The 18,009-nt window shown below is 40.9% G+C and overlaps 3 protein-coding genes across 6 annotated transcripts in view; 1 reads left to right on the forward strand and 2 right to left on the reverse strand.

Annotated features, from left to right (window-relative positions):
* Nucleotides 1–155: 155 nt before the first annotated feature.
* On the reverse strand, nucleotides 156–2,755 carry hemgn (hemogen). 2 transcript variants are annotated; one of them, XM_086211708.1, is made up of 4 exons: nucleotides 2,526–2,755; nucleotides 2,160–2,238; nucleotides 1,173–1,777; nucleotides 156–1,071 (listed from the first exon to the last, which is right to left on the reverse strand). In XM_086211708.1, the coding sequence occupies exons 1-4, from the start codon at nucleotides 2,587–2,589 to the stop codon at nucleotides 965–967; spliced, it is 855 nt and encodes a 284-aa protein (XP_086067834.1). In that variant the 5' UTR covers nucleotides 2,590–2,755; the 3' UTR covers nucleotides 156–964. The 2 variants fall into 2 exon arrangements, with proteins under 2 accessions (XP_086067834.1, XP_086067833.1); XM_086211707.1 differs by having other exon boundaries at nucleotides 167–1,071; nucleotides 2,148–2,238; nucleotides 2,526–2,751.
* A 1,963-nt stretch (nucleotides 2,756–4,718) lies between these two features.
* anp32b (acidic (leucine-rich) nuclear phosphoprotein 32 family, member B) lies at nucleotides 4,719–12,135 on the forward strand. Of its 2 annotated transcripts, none has more exons than XM_086211709.1 (7): nucleotides 4,719–4,936; nucleotides 7,373–7,522; nucleotides 7,614–7,736; nucleotides 9,167–9,359; nucleotides 9,478–9,602; nucleotides 9,693–9,759; nucleotides 11,403–12,122. In XM_086211709.1, exons 1-7 carry the CDS (start codon nucleotides 4,883–4,885, stop codon nucleotides 11,483–11,485), a joined length of 795 nt encoding a protein of 264 aa, XP_086067835.1. In that variant the 5' UTR covers nucleotides 4,719–4,882; the 3' UTR covers nucleotides 11,486–12,122. The 2 variants fall into 2 exon arrangements, with proteins under 2 accessions (XP_086067835.1, XP_086067836.1); XM_086211710.1 differs by lacking the exon at nucleotides 4,719–4,936 and adding an exon at nucleotides 6,014–6,223 and having other exon boundaries at nucleotides 11,403–12,135.
* A 1,023-nt stretch (nucleotides 12,136–13,158) lies between these two features.
* coro2aa (coronin 2Aa) overlaps nucleotides 13,159–18,009 on the reverse strand; it is a 34,401-nt gene continuing 29,550 nt past the window's right edge. For both annotated transcript variants that reach the window (XM_086211705.1, XM_086211706.1), the window contains exon 12: nucleotides 13,159–17,593. In XM_086211705.1, the coding sequence (XP_086067831.1) occupies nucleotides 17,462–17,593 (132 nt within the window). In that variant the 3' untranslated portion in view covers nucleotides 13,159–17,461. The remainder of the gene's footprint in view (nucleotides 17,594–18,009) is intronic.

The raw sequence follows: 18,009 nt of genomic DNA on the forward strand, positions 1-18,009 counted from the left end.
GTGTGTTGTAACATAAACACGGGTAGCATGCATTATGAATTAGTTATACATTCTGAAAAGCTAATAGATGTATTTGCAGTGCAATTTGCTGCCCTGTGTTCCACCTGCAGAGGGCAGCCACGGGTTTCGTGTTTTTTTTTTTATTGCTTTATTTATGATAACACACAAAGCATACAAACCTGAGCAACACATGTTGTACCATTGTATAGCTGTACAACAAGTAGATGACATAGATGAATCAGACAAGCTAAAAAAAAAAACCTATTGTGCATGTGTGCAGATGTAATATGGTTTATAAAAATGCACAGAGCGTGTATTCATGTGTAGCCTATAAAGTGTTGCCTATACGATCAAATTATTCAGATAAAGTGAGAAGAGAAAACATTATCTCATCTAAAATTATTTTACCTAAGCAAATAGAAACCTTGAAATAGATGTACACAAATCTGCCTGGAGTCCTTACACGATATATACTGTGTAAAACAAACGAACAAAACGGTGAGTACAGAGTTGATATCTGTCCGGTATCTTTATCACTACATTCACACTTTCACTCATTTTTATTTGTGACCGATGAAGATGACACAAAAAAACATGAATACAAGCAGTGTACTTTGTTTAAGTGGAATTTTTTAAAATATTCAACCAAATAATTCCACAATTACAAATATATAGTTGCCTGTGATTAATACTATCAGCTTTTAAATTATCTGCATATTAAATTAACTCTATAAAATTCATGAGCAGTTACACACAAAACAAAAATAAATAAGCATACAGATTTAGTTTCAATTCATTCATTTTTTTTTCAAATGTAAGCAATGCATGAGTTCAAGATTTGTTCTTATACTTTAACAGCCAACACACTGACCAAAATAATACTTAGATACAAACTGTGGCTGATTAAAGATGTAGCTTGCATATTCTGAACTGAGGCAGTACCTGAAAAGTGTGTTTTCGAAAATCAGTATTGATTTCCTGAAAGATATTCTTGTGGAGGCAGTGAGGACAAGGATGAAACTGAGAACAGCTTTTGTTCCGGAATGTTGTTCGAGGGAGTCTCATTCAAATCTAGAAAAAAACACACTGTTGTTAAAAATTATATATATTTGGACAAATTATAGACGGCCATGAACTCTGAAAGAAAGTTCATTTTCAACTAGCATTATCACCTTTATCAGCTTTGTTAGCAAGATTTGGAGAGATGTCCTCCTTCTCATCTGGGCCCAAGTCTTCAATCAGGACCACATCAGGGGGGTCCCTGCTCTGCGTCTCTGTGGAGAGGGTCTCCACCTGTGGAGGAGCGATGACAGGAGCAGTGGCTACTGCTGGACCAGTGACTTGGGACGGACCTGACACCAGAGCATTATCTGGAGCTGGATCTGAATCTTGGACAACAACCGGAGCGTCGTCCTGAACTATGGGGGAGGGTGGGGCAACAAGTGAGGGTGAGTCCAGCACTGGAGTTGGGTCAGGTGAAGCTGGAGCAGTCAGAGTAGCGGGAAGGACAGGGATTTGCATGGGGGTAAAAACTGGTAGAGGACCAGGGGCAGGAGGGACTGATTGTGATTCATTGCTCGCAGACGTCAGAGCAGCTGACGTCTGACCTGGGATCACCTCCGCAGGCTCAGGCACCACCACTACAGCTGGAGCTTCCTGAGCCAGTGCTGCAATTTCCTGAATGGAAGATGGTGTGGAATCCATCTTCCTGGGCCTCCCTCTCCTCCTGGAGCTGCTCTTCTTCTCACTCCTCGGTCTCTTACGCTGACTCTCCTCTCTAACATAGCACAGAAATTGTAATTAACTCCAACAACAGTGGACATTGATACAGCTCTATGCGACACTTTTGCAAAGCTAATAGTACAAAGTCCTTGACCTGGATGTGTCAATAGGAACACCAAAGCAACCTTTGGTAGCTCTTGCTCCATATTCAATATCAACCAAAGGCAGTGATAAAGTGCTGATCATCTTTTCTGTGTGACATCTTGTAACGCATGTTGTGAAATGGGACCACATGGAAGCTTGTTGAAGTTCCTGTCCTCTGAGTGATTAGTTAAAGTGTTATTACACTGGTGTGAACATCACTTTAGAAGCAATGATGGTAAACATAAATGCACCCTAATAACTCTGTTTTTCTGTCCATTTACCCAAAAACCCACTGGTAAGTTTCCTTCTCTTCAGCCTCAGCCCTCCTCTTCCTGAGAAGCTCTCTGTCACGCAATCGACGATGGATCCCCCCTTTCAAACAGAAACCAAACTATAATATGCAGCATGAAAATCTGAATTGTTTTTGCTGTACCTATGAGCCACGATGTCATATATTGACTTGGTTTAGTCAATTTTCTACCAGCCACTCTCTGGTTAATCTTTGACAGTTTCTCAGGCTTTAAAAATACAATTATACAACCAGGACAACTCACAGTAATGCAGCTTAAAAGCTTATTAATATTTGTATGCGTTTACTATGGTCAAAGACACAATATGAACATAGGGTCTGAAATGAAAAGGCAGGTTTTAAAAGATACCTCGGTCTTCATTTGGACTTTTACATTCCGTCTCTTGAACCTCTTGTTGCAAATTGTCCTCCATTGTATGTCCTGGTGTGACTTGAATTCAACTCATTGAAGGGAGGCAAGCACAGGGGGAAAAAAAGACGACAGAATAACGTCCGACTCTTTTCTATTCCCACCCCTAAGTGAATTATCTGGTTAACCATTACCATAGTGCTGGGAGAGTTCTTGCGACGTTGGTCTTATCATATTTGTAAAGCTGGAGGAGTTGGCACACCACTGACAGAAAAAAAAAGGGACGACAGCAAACTGTGGGTGGGCAGTGTGTGATAGGGATGAAACATGCAGTCATAAAGGAAATGTATGTAGTTTTTGAGACAAACGCTCACAATTCAATCGTGAAAACAGACTGAACTTTTTTATTGAGTAACAGCTGACAGTCAAGTAATCCACAACTGACTGGACAGGTATTCACTGTTTAAATCTGTCTTATAGAGGCTGTTAGGAAAAAAATTAATGAAATTAACCCCCTCGTGATCCAGAGAAAGACTATGGAAACACTACATGCATCTTTTTCACCCTACAAAGTTACTGCACTACGGGAAAATGACAACATTGGAAAGCCATTGAATGGCCAAAAACTGCGACTGAAGTGGAGGCATCTTATCTCACAGATGGAGAGCGGCTTGGTTGGGGTGTGTTCTCAATCTTCTCACAGCATACTGAGTCCTGGTGTGTGTTTGAGCTACTCAAAGAGGGAGGCTGTCCAGCAGAGTAAATAACACTCAACTGCCAATTGCCTCCAGCACTATCTTGGAAATGTTGAAGGTCCCCTTGTTTAACTCAGTCCCTTCTGTATTGAGGAAGACTTTTTAATGCAGTTAAACTTGAAAAAAAAAAGAAGAAATACAATAATACCACCATAAGTAGCTAAACATGTACTGTATGTATGTATGATGCAGCGTATATGTCCAAATAAACCCAAACTTTTAATGTAGATAAGTTTGAAAGGCCATCCCCTACAGTTTTTAAATGTTGAGAAAAATCCCACAAAGACCCAAACTGCCTTGAAAATCTATTGATCACAAGCACCTTTAGTATGCAGTTCCTTTCAAAAAGCCCCACAGACGGCATGCAGTTGACTCGTCTGCTGCTTTAAACAAACAACACAAAAAAGTGCTCATATTTCCAAAAAAAAAAAAAAAAAGTCTGATCACTAACAGCATTATTGTTGCAACCAAAAGCAGAGGAGGCAGCAGCACGCATCCCTACTGTTGCACAATGCACTCAGAGGAATGTCAAAGCAGACATACAGTAACAGCGCCATCTTCTGGACCGTTTGCAAACTCTCACTTTGAAGCAGTTTATACTGTATGTACTGTATATTCCTCCAGCTTAAGGCCAGACAGTCTACTGGATACTGTAGCTCAACCAACAGATCTGATGTAGAATAGCATGAATTGTTAACTGATTTATCTTTATTACTCTGTAGGCAGAATTTTATACTATTTTATTTTTAAATCAACAACCCCATGCATAGTAGACTTACTTGAGGGATCTGGTGTCTCAGGAAGTAAAGGGGGGTGGAGCTGGGGCACCCTAGCCTCCATGCATATACAATGCTCTCTTCACTGCAAACTAAATACTTCACTCCTTTCTAGCAATGCGTGCAAATAGTGAGGAGAATCAGAGGTTTATGAACGACAACAGTTTATTTGTTTTGCAGTCTACGATTCTAAATGATCACAAAAACAAATCAGTCACAGCAATGCACTTACAAAAACAGAATATATTTGGCTTTACAAGGCAAGTAATTCATTACAGTAATTCTGTATGTATGTATGTATGTATATATATATATATATTCAACCATTATGACTCAAAAACAATACAAGGTTAAAAATATCAAACGTGGGCATGTTTTCAAGTTGTTAAACTTTATTAACTTGGGTTGATAAAGTTCATTATATGATCAAATTGGCTAAATGCTGTTCCATGTCACATGTACAAGCCACCAAGTTCCTTCGTGTAATAAAATTAAATTTCTAAAGCTCTTGTATTCATACACATAATATGGTACTTTCCTTGCAGAAATAAATTGCACCAACAGCACTGTGTCGAGGCAGCGTCATGTTTTGTGACTGCAATGCCTCTTCAGAGGCGATGGGCGTTTCTGAACGCAGATGGCGCTGTTGAGCATATATTTTGTTTCAGTCCCGTTTCCCTCCATGGTTTCTCCTCTCCGACTAACTTAACGTTTGGCTCAGTTCATTATACAGTCCTATATTCTCCCTCCATTAGGGCATCTCTGCCTTTGGACTGAAGATCCCACCAAAACCCAGGAGAGAAAAGTTTAACTTTCATTGGGCAAGATGGACATGAAAAAGAGGATCCACTTGGAGCTAAGAAACAGGACACCGTCTGATGTGAGTCGTGCTTTTAAAACCAACCATTAGTTTTCTGGCTAGCCTTGCTAGCTAGCTTGCTACTTTTTTGCTTTGCGAGTGACCTGTGTGGCTAACGTAATGGTGACCACATGGGCTTTAGAATACCTTTATCCTTTATAAAAAATAAAAAATAACGCGGAAAACACACGTAGAATTCACAAGCTTCATCTCGGGATACCGCTCTTTGGGCGTATAGGGCAAGGAGACGAGAAAAGCTGTATTCAATCGTTACTTTGAAACGGCAATTCCTCTGCTTGCTGGCATTATTGCAGTGTCTTAACCGTTTCGCAGCCTCCCTGGTCAGTGCTGCACACACGATTCGGCTCGACTCGAAACAATTAGTAAACTTCTTTATACATTAAATTGTGCGTCCTGTGCTGCGTTAGGCATTCACAGAGCGGTATATTTTACACAGACGTTGTGGAAGCCATGTTGCTGCTAGCATAACGTGAACTGCTAAATGTGTCGCTTTTTTTTCTCTTCCTTCTCCTCACTTACAAATGCGACCCACAACTCCGGCTCGTCGTGCTTGAAACGGTTATTTCTTGTAAGAGTTTTAAAAATATATTTGTGTAAATAAAGGAAAATAGCCGAGTAAGAGTCATGTTTCCATGTATCGATACTATAATGTTAACATCAACGGGTAAATCCAGCATCGACAACAAAAAAAAGTCACTGGGTTTACGAGTCATCCGTATCTTTGTCCCCTCATCGTTGAATCACATCTAAACTCAGTTCATATTAACGCTCAAACTATGGCAGACAATCAACTATTCCCCAGATCGATTTGATGAAAGCCACGGTTAAACACGAGTGTAAAGGGGAGTGTGCATCAGTTAATGCCCTAAAATAGCTCACACGCTTGCACGCCAAGTTGTCTGTATCGCCCTTTGATGTCATTTCGTGTAAACGCGTGTTAATGTGTAATACTGAGCGTTGTTAAAATTAAAGCTGGTAATCAGAGGACGCGAGTTCGAGTCATGTAGACAGCAGCCACCCAACTTAGTGTGTTTGTTCCCGCCATATTACCATCGTCGCTACCAGTGGTCAGATACAACAAAAAAAACACAGTGCTGCAAAGTCAACATCAAATATTATCCCTTAAATTAATTGTTACTGGTATTAACTCGACGTTATGTCTCTGCTAAATGTATCGATGTGTTTGGCCGGCGGGGTTGTTAACCGAGCCAGCCTGCTTGGGTGACACGGAGATCCGGGGCATAGCGCTTGGTGCGTGGGTAGGCAAAAACTCGACGCCCGGTGTTTGTAAGTCAACCCATGCAGTAAATAAAACAAAATATGTCATGGTAATTAATATAAGTAATGTGTAAGTATCGACAAATACTATTCGCAAACAACAATTTTCGCTGTACAAATGCTCAGAGAACTGCATACTGTATCTCAGGAATCGCCATGTTGTCATTCTGTCGTCTTTGAAGCGCTGGAAGAAAGGAACTGTCTCCATCTTTGTTTTTACTAAATTTCCGTTCTCAGTATATTTCCTTCGCCACTTCGACCTGAAAACGATGTAAAACCCTGTATCAAACTGGCAATATCGGTCGTTCGCTCGACGACAAGGAATATTCCACTTGCCCCATGAAAAGCTGGTCTAACGGGGAAAAAAAAGAAAATCTTTACTATGGGTGTATTCGCAATCCTTTCCGTTGCTGTTGTGTTGGCTAATGGCGGGCAGACAGACTTCTCTAGCTGCTCGTCTACCGCACGGCAGCGTTTAAAAGGGGCAATGGCTAGCCTGTAGCGAGCTAGCTCACAAAAATCATTGCATTTGTCATTAGTGACTGCATCAGCAGGCCATGGGAAGCTGATGCTTTGCTCTTCCTCGTAGCAAATAAATATATATACACTCCAACGGCTTTGTCTGGTTAAAGTTGGGACAATGTGGTGCGGTGTTTTTAGACGGAGATAGTCTCCATTTCGATGTTTGTTACTTGAGAAATCCTGATCTTTGACGTTTGACGACAACTTTTTTTTTTTTTTTGTGCAACGGTTTTTTTTTTTTGTCCAGCACTGAATAGCGCAACCGGTGTTAGTTTTGACTCAAACTAACTCCGCCTTCGGAGTTGTTTTTATATTATTTTTACAAGAAAAACAAATGACCTTTTAATTATTTTAAGCACAGGGAAAGAGTCGTTGTGGTGAATAATGACAACATTATATATAAATCAAGTTACGTTATTTGGTTCGCCAGGTTTTGTTCTTGCAATCCTAGTTATGCAAACTAATTAGATTTTTATTTAAGAAAGTGAGAGTTGCAGAAATTCGCCCTGTGATATAAAGAGTTAGTTTTACTTAAAAATACACTTTAACTGTACATGGTTTGTGTACTAAAGCATCCACATACATCAATTAATGGACTTTAATTTTGACACAGAATTTTACTTGTGTATCTTCTAGGTACGAGAACTTGTCCTCGACAATTGTCGATCATTTGAAGGAAAAATGGAAGGTCTCACGGCTGAATTTGTCAACCTGGAGTTCCTCAGTTTGATAAATGTTGGCTTAATGTCAGTGTCCAACCTGCCCAAACTAGGAAAACTCAAAAAGGTAAGAAAATGTTTCACCTTTGCGGCTCCATGGTTAAGCTGAATCGTGAGAAATATAAGCAGAAATCATCTCTTCCTCTTCCGTCTTTCAGCTGGAGTTGAGTGACAACAGAATCAGTGGCGGCCTTGATGTTTTAGCAGAGAAACTACCCAACCTCACACATCTAAATCTGAGTGGCAACAAATTGAAAGACATCAGCACGTTGGAACCATTGGTATGTGTTTCTGAGGATTTTATTTTATTTTTTTAAGAAACCTGCAACACATACAACTGCATGCCCACAAAATGCAAGTATGTTTCACACCTGCTAACCTGTTAGCAGGTTGGTATAGCAAGTGTACATTTTGCATAATCTGGTATAATATGTCCCTGTGAAAAATGCACACACAAAAAAAAAACAAACAGGTGATTTCTTGTGAGTTCGCCAAACTAAATGTGTTTTTAAAAAAAAAAAAAAAAGATTCCACTGTTGTGTTGCTCACAGAAAAATAAAAGATCACGATAAATTCAACCAATGGTAATGATGGATTTCTCAACCACCAGTGGGGGTGGTTGATGCATGTGTAATTGTACAACGGAGGCCGAATTTTGGAAAAAAAAAAACATTGCAAACAATTAATCTCAGTTCTGTCTGGAAAGTGGAGATTGTGAATTGTTTTAATTAATTTTGCACATTTGCAAGCAACTTACTTGCTAATTACTAGCTATTATGTAATCAGCTAGTAAAGTGGTGATAACATGATCTCCGGTGTTTAATTATTGCAACCAAACCCATGTTACTCTTCAAAGTGAGTGGAGAAAATAGACTGAAAAAAGAGAAGATGGAAGAAAAATATCAAGTGCCGAAATCTCTGGATGGTAAAGAAGGGTGCATACCATGGTTATGAAACTCTAGGTTCTACAAACTCTGCAGTGCCAACACAGACATCAGTCACCAAGGAGCAGTACCTAGTAATTGAAATGGCACATATTTTTTAGACCAATGTTTATGTATTGGCAGGTGTTATAAATTAAACCTGCTTCACCTGTTAAATAGCAAACGGGGTGTTTGCCAGGTAATACAAGTTTGGCAGGTGTGCAATTGCTCCATTGCGTTTTGATTTTAATGTGATATTTCTCATAATTGGACCAAATAACAAAAATGTGGAAAAAGTGGGGGAACCTAACTGCAGTACAACAGCTGGGTCATTTTATAATTTTGATGTTTCCTAAAGTATATTTTGAAAACATCAACTACAAAGTGCCGTGTTCACCCTGCATCACACTCAGATTCTGACTCTGAATGGAGTTAAAGCAATACTTTGGAGACGTATCTGAAAAGGGAGGTATTTGAAATTGAATGATTTACATGTTGCACATGTGCTGTGGATGTTTGTACTGTCAGTGGTGGATACTTGTGGACGACGATACTTTGTGAATTGTCAGGAAACGAGTGAGAAACTGACAAAAATCGCATATCCAAAAGTATTCATGACTGATTACATGAGCTACTTTTTAAACTACAATTCATTTTGATGCTAAAGGATGAACGGCTATCAATTACTCCATTAGATATTAAAGAGCTAGTTGGTGCAGAGGCAAAGGTAAAGTGGAGGTGCATTCTGGGTGGGATACAAGTGTCTCACCACGGCGTTTGATTGGCAGAAAAAGCTGGACAACCTGAAGAGTTTGGACCTGTTCAACTGTGAAGTGACAAACCTGAACGACTACAGAGAGAGCGTGTTCAAGCTGCTGCCTCAGCTCACCTACCTGGACGGCTACGACATGGAAGACAGGGAAGCCTCCGACTCTGACGGAGAGGTGGATGGAGACGGTGTAGATGATGAAGATGATGAAGGTGAGTAGAGACGACTCAGGTCTTCCCCTCCAGTGCTACTCTGCCTCAGTTCAAACATCTATGAGTATCTAATGTTCCAGTAGGCCTCATCCATCGCTGACTGACTTTTGTATTGCAGAGGGAGAGGAGGAGGAAGATGAGGATGGAGAGGAGGAGGACTTTGATGAGGAAGAGGAGGACGAGGAAGATGAGGAGGAGGTAGAAGGAGAAGAGGACGATGAGGATGTCAGCGGTGAAGATGAGGTAAAAAACAAACTTTGCCTGCATGGAGATGAGAGCTGTAGTTCTTGTTGTGTGTTGTTGTATTTTAACTTGTTGATTTGGTTTACCAAGGAGGAAGACTTTGGACAGGATGGAGAAGTTGACGAAGAAGATGAGGAGGAGGATGAAGATGATGATGGTATGTCACGTCTTTAAATATCAATGTATTTATCAAGATTTTGTTCCGTCTTTTTTTTACTCCAAACGCTATCAAGCCATGTTACTGTTTTGTGTGAAACTAAGTTTATGTAAATAGATAAACTTCAGCTAGTGAAGAAGCACCTGAAATCCATCGGCCTCTACCACGCTGACTGGCAGCACATCAGTCGAGGTGTTTGTCTGTGTGACCTTTGGCTCCAGGCCCCTCCTTCTTAAAGGGCCGGTTCAGTTATTTTGATGTGGGGTTGTGTGAGACACAGATGCCCGTTCAGTGCCTCACCTGTCGCAGGGAGTGTAGGAAGGTGCTGCTGTGGTGTGAACACCAGCACAAAGGCATCCTTTAGCCTCTGACAAGTCTGCCTAGCTAAAGTATAAATGTCCCTTTGCGCTCTGCACTCCCATCAGACAGCCGTTTCCTTTGGGGACTACATCCTCAGTGCAGTGAAACACAGCCAGACCACCACACAAGTACAACTGGTCGTCCACTGCGTAGGTCATGTAGTTAGGCTACTGTGTAGGCACAAGTGTTACTCAATTTTCACCATGGTTCTGCGTAGATCTGGTTCTACTACGCAACTGAGGAGAAGCATCACGCGGTTTACATTTCACTTTGCTGGCTTTCTCAATGAAATGGTCCCACTATTAGCTTCAGTCAGCATGTTTAATTCTTTACTTCAGGCTGCATGCTAGCAAAACTGACTGCTAATTTCCTCATAGACTAACATGCATGAGCTACAGACATCCGTGACTCGCACTGAGCAGGAGTGTCCTACAGCTACCCATCACCAGCCCTGTTGTTCATTTCTTTGGCTGTGTTCGGCTCTGGGTTCTGAAAGAGTGCTTTCACAACTATAGTCAGACAAAAATTGATCCGCGTGGTTCTTTTTCTATCTAGCCCGGTTCAATTTCAAAGAGCACAATGTCAAATGGACCAAATAAATAATACATTTGCTTGAGGGGCATGTAGGAAGGAGCAGAGCTGCACGTGTTTGCAGAAGTATTTCAACTTTTGTTTTGTTTTTTTAAACTTGAAATGTCCTCTCTTCTCTTAGTAGCACACATCGAATATCAGCAAGTCCAAGTTAAGTTTCTAGTTACGTTACCTGTTGCATGTACACGCAGAGACAGCCCATAATCCCCTGCAGTTGGGTCAGACTGTGCTCTCACTGGCATTGAACCGCTCTAAGAGTCAGTAGTTTTAGTTCACACCAGAGTACAATTACTGCTTTGACACGGACCCAAATGAACCACTTCAGGGTTCAGTTAAAACAGACTTAACGGTGGTTGTGATAGCGAAGCTGGTCATCCCTGTAGCAGGTGGAGAGAAAGACACAGGATATTTGGGTGAGGAGCTGTAGTTAAGATTCACTGACAAAAAGCTGAACTGCACACAGAGACACAGCATTGCTTTGATATTACTTCTAACTTCATACTTGTGTCACACACACTGCTCTCTCAACCACGCACTTGCAGGCTAAGTGCTACACTACCTTTTACAGCATGTTTTAGTATAAAAAAAAAAAAACACCAACTTTAAACTACATTTCCCAGATGCCTTGTCCTGGCAGGAATTCAGCTCTGATCTTCTCTGTGGTCTTGACCCTCTGTTCTTTGTCCCCTCAGAAGCAGAACCTCGCAAAGGTGAGAAGAGAAAGCGAGAACAAGAGGATGAAGACGAGGACGATGACGATGAAGACGACGATTAAGAGCAAAACTGAAAACAAGAGCCGAGTTACCCCCCCACAAACCCGAACGTCCGCCCTCAACCTACCCCCATTATAATCCACGCCTACAACCCCCCAGCTCTGAGCTCTTTTATGGGGCAAGACTGTACCGGATGGGTGGGCCGAGTGGAGCTGCCCCCCTCCCTACCTCCCCTCGTTTTTTTTCTCTCCCCCCCCCCCCCCCATCCCCTCCCATGGAACTGAGAGCCACCAACACCCTCCATGTCACCCAACCCACGGCCCCCCGAGGTTCTCAGGCAGCCCACCACTCAGCATTCCACAGTTTCACTGTTGACCCCTCTTTATGTATTCCCGTGTGAGGACTTTGGGACTGGTATCTAGTTTTGGGTCTGTGCTTTTAATATTTTGTTGGATGAATTATTTTTTGTTGTTGGGTTTGTTTTTTCTCTTTTTAATTTTTGTCTTTTTTTGTTTTTGTTTTTGGTCCGTTTCCTTTATTTTTACCCCCAATAAAATTATTGCTATAGCAGCTGTGCAACCAGCGAGCCATAAATTTTTCTGCGTGGCCACCTGTTGCACAAATCAAGGTTGTAGCTACATTTTTACTTTCTGTATGACAAGAAAACAACTTTGTAAATAAAATGTTAACATTTTGTGTTTTTTCTCTCTTCCTGCTTTGTGTTTCTGGCATCCCAAATTGAAGCTATCGTAGTGAGGGCTCTGTGTCTTTTAAGAAAGTCCATACAATCCTCTTGTCCTGCCAGCCCAGAGAACCAATGGTCATCTCTCCAGCCTCTTATTAGCATGTGGCTAAGCGAGCTAGCCGAGTGTCTCTTTCTCTCATATCTTAATGAGTGTTCGTGCTGAACCAGGCCAGAAAGCTGGTGACACACAGAATTTAGTGCAAAAAAAAAAAAAAGCCAAACTTTTCACTTGATTTTATTGAATTCTGGCTGCTACAGTCGCGTATCTGCTATTGGTTGTACTGTTACAGAGAAACTAATAGTTTCTGATCCTTTGGGTTTGACAATCTCTCTGGAAATAAGCCCCTTGTCAACGACTGCTGGGCTGTATGCAGTCATGGTTTTTCATTTAATGAAACTAAAAGGCCTGTTCAGGTAAACCTATCCTAACATGAGATTTAAGCAAAGATGAGATGATCAAGCCTCATTTATAAAAGATTGTTCTTTTTTCTTAATTATCTCTTCATAATCCCCTTGTCATTTTTACTCTACCGATAACTAGGATAGCTTCAATGCTAAGTCACTGCAGACGCTGTTTTTGTGTACCATCGTTCATCGTTGGCAGCTGATGCTCCTCAGTGGCATCTTTTATTATCATTTTTGAAACCTAAACAATCCAGGTGATCCTGAAAATATGAAGAAAACTGAACATCCACATATTGCGTAAGAGAGGGGGGGGGGGTCCACAGTTAACGATTAATTGTAAGGGAACCGCTTATTGATATATTTTTACAACTTTTATATTTCAATTCATTGTTCAGGTAGGGATCATCTGCTGTCAGGCACTTGTCAAATAACCGCAATATAAAGTTCCATAAACCTTTTTAAAAAGTAACAGGATAAACCTTTTCCAGTTTTATTAAATTTATTGACATTAAAAGACATTAAAACAAAAAGGAGGGCATGAAACAAATCTAACTCAGGCACAGTGAGGCTCATGAACTCGGCAGCGACCCGTAAATGAAATGGTTTATTAAATCAAACATGTCCACCACAGTGAATGCTACAGTAGACTGCAGCTACATTATTGCTCCAGTAAAACATAAGAGTGTCGGAGAGTGCATGCTATAACACAGATGGACTGTTATTGTTCTTCCCATTTGGCTGGCTGAGAAGTTTTGTTTTTTTCTGGCGACTTAGCATTGGCCACATTCATATTAGAGCATTCGTCTGTACAGTAATACAGTCATCATTGTACCACAAGATTGTAATGGGAGGAGGAAAAATAAATCACATTGCATTGCAGACAGGTAATTAACGGACGACGTGTGTATTCTGTCATCACGCGCTGGCAGAACGCCACAGGGATATGACTTGATGTCAGTTTGGCTTGTTGGCAGTGATGCTGTTTTGTTGACACACAGCAGCTTCATCTGAACCAAACGCGTCAGTGTGGATTCAGTTTCTGTCAGTGAGTGTCACCCTGGTATTGAACCCGCCCCGTCTGGAGCTAGAGGACGTACAGGTGCAGCTGAGGCTATTGCTTCCTGATATTTGGTGTCAAAAATCTTGGATGCTTCACTACCTGTAACACCACCAGTTGCATCTTTGCTTTAGATTCTCACACCACTGGTTTGTTACACAACCTTCATATCAATTATGCAATCTACTCTCAAACTGAGATCAGGTTTCAAGTTGGAAAAACAAAGATTGTTGTCAGCAAAAACAAACCCAATTCAACAAGTAGTGATACACCCAAGCTTTGATACATTAGTCTGCATGAATAAGAGTTTGTGTGCAGGTTCAACGTTCCAAGCATCAATCCTTTTAAATTTCTGTTGGAAAATGTCATCAGCAAGACTGTGGTGAACCCAGACAGACAGCAAAGAGCAGATGTGGTGCCAGGTCTCGCCAGCGTGTATTGCTGTGATATTTTCTCCAGATTGTTTTTCTGCAAAATGCACTTCTGTTGTCACTGTTAAGAGGATATGTGGCTTGTAGAAAAAGAGAAGTCCATCATTTGATTTTGGTGATTACAGGGCAAAAGGAATCGGTCAAAAATCTGTGCTCATGTTCACAGCTTCATTTAGGATGAAGTTGTGCAGTCGCAGATACAGGAAATGACCCTCCAGTCTCACTTCTGATATGACAAATAAACCAACCTCGAAGTGTAAAATTAGTAGAACGACAAAATTATGAACAGTACACAAAAACCACACTTTTAAGGCTCCACACACTCACTGGTGCTGCTCGCCGTGTCTCTGACTCTTACCAGCCGTTCAGGTAGAAGTAAACACCCTTAGTACTCTTGTTGGTTTGGTTTACTCTTGTTGCCGCTTCGTAATTTAAGCAGAACACTTGTTTGTACATGTCTGGGACCTTTAACAGGAGAACACGCCAGATATATTATTGTGCGATATGTTCCAATAAACAGGAATTAAAAAAAATCTCTGGTATCAAATCTGCTGAAAATGTTTAGCAGTTACTGTAAATTTACCACATCCTTCAGTGAGCCCCAACTCTTAAGTGCATGGGTGTAATATCGTGAGTCGGGTCTCAAATTCAGGGTTATGTGGGGCAGCAGCTGGCTGTTGTGAACTCCAAGACGGTGGTTTGAACCGGGGGCTGCTGATGAAGTTAGGCAAGCGGTATAACTAATTAAATGGAAATTTCTGGGATGAAACAGGTTGGAATGTTTACGATCTGTTAGCTAAAACTGTTTAATATGCAGAAACAGCTTTATCAAGGCTGGAGTAAATGAACTGCTCTACTGCAGCAACTTGGTGCGAACATGCTGGGACCCCCCCCAGCAGCCGCAGCAGCAGCAGGCAGGATTAGTTTATCCTCTCTGACCTGCTGCTCCTGGACAAAAGTCTGCCCGGGATGCCAGAACTGTCCATCTAAAGGGTCACCGGGGTCAAAGATCACAATTGCTTTGAAGCATTTTGTGCAGCATTTTCCATGCCATAACTTTTTAAAATGTAGAAGTCTAGAGATTGAAGAAATCTCGAAGACCATTACGATATATGTGTGTGTGTGTGTGTGTCAGTGAATATAGGCTTTGATGTGGGGAGGTTTGCTTTTGTGTGGTTGCTGAAAGTGAAAATAAGCATCCTCAAGTCTTTTAAGTTACAGACAAACTGGTCCGACTGCATCTGTGGAACCAAGAACTGCGTTCCGAAGTTCCCTGAGGGAGAAGATGCTTCTTTTAGCGCATAACATTCTGCTCATGGTACATTAATTTGTATTAGTACTGGTTATTTAGGTCAAAGGTCCCCAAAGGTCCCCAACCTGCCACTGGAAGTGATGTTTCTCATATTAAGATACTTAAACTCCAAAAATCAGATCCAGCATCAAACATTAGTGTTTCTGCAAAATGTCCCAGTATTTCAGATATTTAGGATTTATGTGTTAAAATCTGATATTTCAATTATTTTTTATCAGCATCAAATTAATTTTTTTTGTCTTTTCATTTGTTGCAAGGTGCCTAAAAAAACTTGTTGGTAACCCTTCCCTATTATTTTGTTGTTGCTTATTCTCTCTTTTACTACATTGAATGAACTCGGCTTCATCTAATGAGAATTTGTGCACATTTACTAGAAAATGACAGAAACTCTAACCAAAAAATTCTGAAAATGAGGAACTAAATTTTTGTTTCCGAAATGAAAAGAAAACCATATTTCTGGTCATTAAATTTGATTTCGGGGTCAGACCAATGACGGTGTGCCAGTCGTTTTATGCTTGTAAGGCTTTTAACAAGTGTTTCAATAGGGGGTCGACCTGGGGTGCCCGGACCCTACTTTGAGAACCCTTGATTTAAAGCCTTTCTTATTTGCTTTAAGTGACATTTAGCAAAGCTTTTACCAATGGATAGAACATAGGCGTTCCTTGTCACTTGGCAATTTAAATGGCCATAAAGAATAAAGACTGCTGCCTCATCCAGACAAACACCTACTCACAGGGGGGTTACCAGTCTTTGAAAACTCCTCATACTTGGAATTTCTTTTGATAATCCGCAAAAAAACAAACAGCTCATTGATTCTTGACCTCTGAAACTGCAGCTGTAAAATAAAAATTAAAAAAAAACAGTTCAAAATGCTGTCTCCTGATGACCACAGCTGAAAACACCAAGTTGAAACTGGAATGCAGGCTGATTTTTTTTTTTTTTTTTTTTTAGTTGTTGTTTAACTGGAAAAGGGAAAAAAAAGACAGATGGAACATCAGTTATGGCTGTATTAAGAGACTGTCTGACTAAAGTCATCAGATGGGAATGTTCTTCTGCCTGATCTAGCGAAGCATCTTCATGTTTAATTCTGTTCTGCCTCAAACAAGTCCTCCTTTTTCTCTCGCAACATTTTCCACAATGGCCAACGGTCAAACACAGGACGAAGGGAAAGCTGCCGCACTATCAACTGCGTGATGAAATCTGTCAGGAGCGATGCTCTACGATGGCTGTGAACAGTTTCTTCAGAGTGACTCCACCTCAGGAAGGAGCGAACAGGCTTTTTAAAAAAATGCTGTGCATGCTGTATTTCACATTCTTACTTTAATTAACCAATCGCTTCTTTGGATGCGTTTTTAAATAAATAAAAAAATTAAGATTAAAGCGTGGTATCGGGTACTGAATTGGCTTCTGCAATACAACAGCTGCAAAAAAAAGAGAGAAAAAAAAGAAAGGAGGGAAGAATTCAAACTATTTTTCCAGTTATTCAAAAATAAATTTGGAAAATTAAAAAAGCAGAATGGAAAGCTAGAAACACCGCTAGGAGCAGGATGTTGTCATTCATTTAGTTCACTCTCATTCAAGCACACAGACATTACAACCACCACTGAGAGTAGTTTAAATACAGAGGAAAAAAACGACGACGACGACAAACACATCACCAAGCATAGAAAATAAATTCTGCATTATCTTACAATCACACGGGGTGTCGGCCCCGAACCTGCGACAAACGTCATTCAGTCGACACAGGCACAAACACCCATTTACCTCTCGGCTACGAAGAGCGTTAAAAAAAGCTAAAAATTACTAGAAATTTGCATAGCTGTGAAGCGTACAAAAGAAAACAGGAGAAAAGGTCACCAGGTGTGATACGTTTTAAAATCACATGGGTAAGAATCAGTGTTTGAGTGTATGTACATGAACAAATATGTGCACCTCGTGTGGTATTGACATGTGATAGTGTGTCTAAATGAGCCCTGTGCAGTGAGTACGAGGGGCTCAGGACAATAACAAGCGTGTAGTAGTGGTATGAAAACTTGTACAGTAATGCATGTGTCCCGTGAGGAGATGGAGGCGACTCGCTTCCTAAAGTTAGCTGGGAGGCTGAGAGTTTTTGATGTTCTTGATCTCCAGCTCCAGCTGCTTGATGCGTACGTCTCGCTGGTTGAGAAGCTCCCTCAGCCGTCGGATCTCCTCCTGCTGCTTGTGGAATTTCAGACGGAGCTAAACGGACGAAAGACAAACAGTTGACTCTGATGCATCACGGGCGCTCTGGAGGTACGGCACCCAAGTCTTGCCGAGTGCATTTGCCTGAGTTCTGGTCGGAAAATGTCATTACACCTATTATGGGGCTGAATCACTTTAAAAGTAGCGTCTCAGTTCGATTGAGGGGCTTTTTTTAAAGACCGTACCATTTTATAGCAAGAAATCTTAATGCATCTAAAGGCATTTTGTGTCACAGGAAGAATTAAAATAAAGCCCCCAGTTGATGTTTGTTTTTCCTTCTATTGAGTAAAATAATCTTCCATTTCCTGGAAAAACATATTTTTGCAAAAGTCTTTTTAGTTTATTTTCTATTAGCATCTTTCAATCAATCAATCTATTTATTCATTTTAATGACAACGTGCCAAGCCTTCACC

The sequence above is a fragment of the Aulostomus chinensis genome, chromosome 8 (genome assembly GCF_037954235.1).
Source record: "Aulostomus chinensis isolate RoL2024-O1b breed Wild chromosome 8, RoL_Achi_v1.0, whole genome shotgun sequence".
In the NCBI taxonomy this organism is placed as follows: domain Eukaryota; kingdom Metazoa; phylum Chordata; class Actinopteri; order Syngnathiformes; family Aulostomidae; genus Aulostomus; species Aulostomus chinensis.